Source organism: Delphinus delphis, chromosome X, assembly GCF_949987515.2.
Source record: "Delphinus delphis chromosome X, mDelDel1.2, whole genome shotgun sequence".
Classification (NCBI taxonomy): Eukaryota; Metazoa; Chordata; class Mammalia; order Artiodactyla; family Delphinidae; genus Delphinus; species Delphinus delphis.
The window spans coordinates 75,625,379-75,627,484 of NC_082704.1; the positions used below are offsets into that span (position 1 = coordinate 75,625,379).

At 50.5% G+C, this 2,106-nt stretch overlaps 1 protein-coding gene across 1 annotated transcript; it reads left to right on the plus strand.

Moving 5' to 3' along the window:
• The first annotated feature begins 405 nt into the window (after positions 1-405).
• ASB12 (ankyrin repeat and SOCS box containing 12) lies at positions 406-1,888 on the plus strand. Its single transcript, XM_060002712.2, has 2 exons — positions 406-1,330; positions 1,755-1,888. The coding sequence occupies exons 1-2, from the start codon at positions 406-408 to the stop codon at positions 1,886-1,888; spliced, it is 1,059 nt and encodes a 352-aa protein (XP_059858695.2).
• The last annotated feature ends 218 nt before the right edge of the window (positions 1,889-2,106 follow it).

The following is a 2,106-nucleotide window of genomic DNA, read 5'->3' on the forward strand; positions in this document are numbered from 1 at the left end:
CACAACTAGAGAAAGCCCTCGCACAGAAACAAAGACGCAACACAGCAAAAATAAATAAATTAATTAATAAACTCCTACCCCCAACATCTTCTTTAAAAAAAAAATAATAAGATGGAGACAGGAGTCCTCACCCTGGAGTTTATGCACTGATGAAGCACAGATAAGTGGAAATGTGATGTGAAAATTCATAGCTAAAGCCTAGTTGTAATCCTTTGGAATCCCTGAGCAGAGTAGGAGGAGATTATGGAAGGTTTCCCAGAAGTAGGAGTTTGAAGGGAAGGCAGAAGAGCATATGCAAAGGCATCAGGCTGTGAAATGGCCTGATCTATTTTGGCAGCCATCTCTGGGGTCTGAAATAAGATGGAGTAGGAGTTAGAAGCAAGGGACCCATGATTGAAGAGCCTGATGGTGAAAGATGGGGGCCAAGCATCCAGGCTTTTGATGGGAGCCCTCAGTCTCTCCTGTTTTTGTCATCCACAGATCTGGCATATCCTCCTGCTCATAATGAGAATAGTTCTGCTCCAATTAGCCAAGGTGAACCTCATGGACATCACCAAAATCTTCTCCCTCCTGCAGCCCGATAAGGAGGAGGAGGACACCGACACGGGGGAGAAGCAGGCTCTCAATCAAGCAGTGTACAACAATGACTCTTATACCTTGGACCAGCTTTTGCGCCAGGAGCGTTATAAACGATTCATCAACAGTAGAAGTGGCTGGGGCATCCCTGGGACACCCTTGCGCTTGGCTGCTTCTTATGGCCACCTTAGCTGCTTGCAGGTCCTCCTGGCACATGGTGCTGATGTTGACAGCTTGGACGTCAAGGCACAGACACCACTTTTTACCGCCGTCAGTCATGGCCATCTGGACTGTGTGCGTGTGCTTTTGGAAGCTGGTGCTTGTCCTGGTGGTAGCATCTACAACAACTGCTCTCCTGTGCTCACAGCTGCCCGTGATGGTGCTGTTGCCATCCTGCAGGAGCTCCTGGGTCATGGTGCAGAGGCCAACGTCAAGGCAAAACTACCAGTCTGGGCATCGAACATAGCTTCATGTTCTGGACCCCTCTATTTGGCTGCAGTCTACGGTCACCTTGATTGTTTCCGCCTGCTTTTGCTCCATGGGGCAGACCCTGACTACAACTGTACTGACCAGCACCTACTGACTCGAGTCCCACGGTCCCGCACCCTCCTCGAAATCTGCCTGCACCATAATTGTGAGCCAGAGTACATCCGGCTGTTAATTGATTTTGGTGCTAACATCTACCTTCCATCTCTCTCCCTGGACCTGAACTCACAATATGATAAGGGCACTGCATTGCTGCTACAGGCCCGAGGTGAGTGTCATGCAGCCCAGCTCTAATAGGCCTCCTGGCTTGGAGGGCCGAGGGCCCCAAATCACCCCCCAAGCTAATCCTTCTGGGATGAGTTGGAGAAAACATCATCTTCTTCCCTGGGGCCCCAGTGGAGAAGAGGTTACAGATTCCTTTTTAGGGAAGGGATCACTAAGATGAGGTAGGGGATAGCACTAGTCCAGTTTCTTCTTCTGGCATTGCCCATGACTGTTTTGTGGCCTTGAACATGCCCTCTCTAGGCCTCAGTGTGTCCCCATTGGTACCAAGCATTGAGGGAAGGGAGGGGACATTTCTTAGAAGGGAGAGAGCAATTAGGGCTGCAGTAGCCAGGGCAGGATGGATGTAAGCTTGGGTGGGAGAACTACACTGAAAATTGCTTCTCATGACCTGTTTTTCCTTCCTGTAGCCACTCCACGGTCACTACTATCACAGGCTCGTTTAGTCATCCGCAGAGCCCTGCGCCACGCCAGCCAGCCACAAGCCATCGACCAGCTGGATATTCCTCCTGTGTTGATTAGCTATCTTAAACACCAACTGTAACCTTGCAGCCTGCCCAGAAACACACAATGCCTCCAAAAAACCACCTGGGGACCCAGGTAGCTTGAGGGCACTACAGCTCTACCCACTCGTCTGAAGCTGCTCTCCTGTATTATCCTCCACAATAAAATCCTCAACAAAATAAATCCTGGGGGCTGTTGTGTTGATGTGTGTGTGGGGTGGGGAAGTTCACCGGGGGAACGGGTCTGGTTGGCCATGGG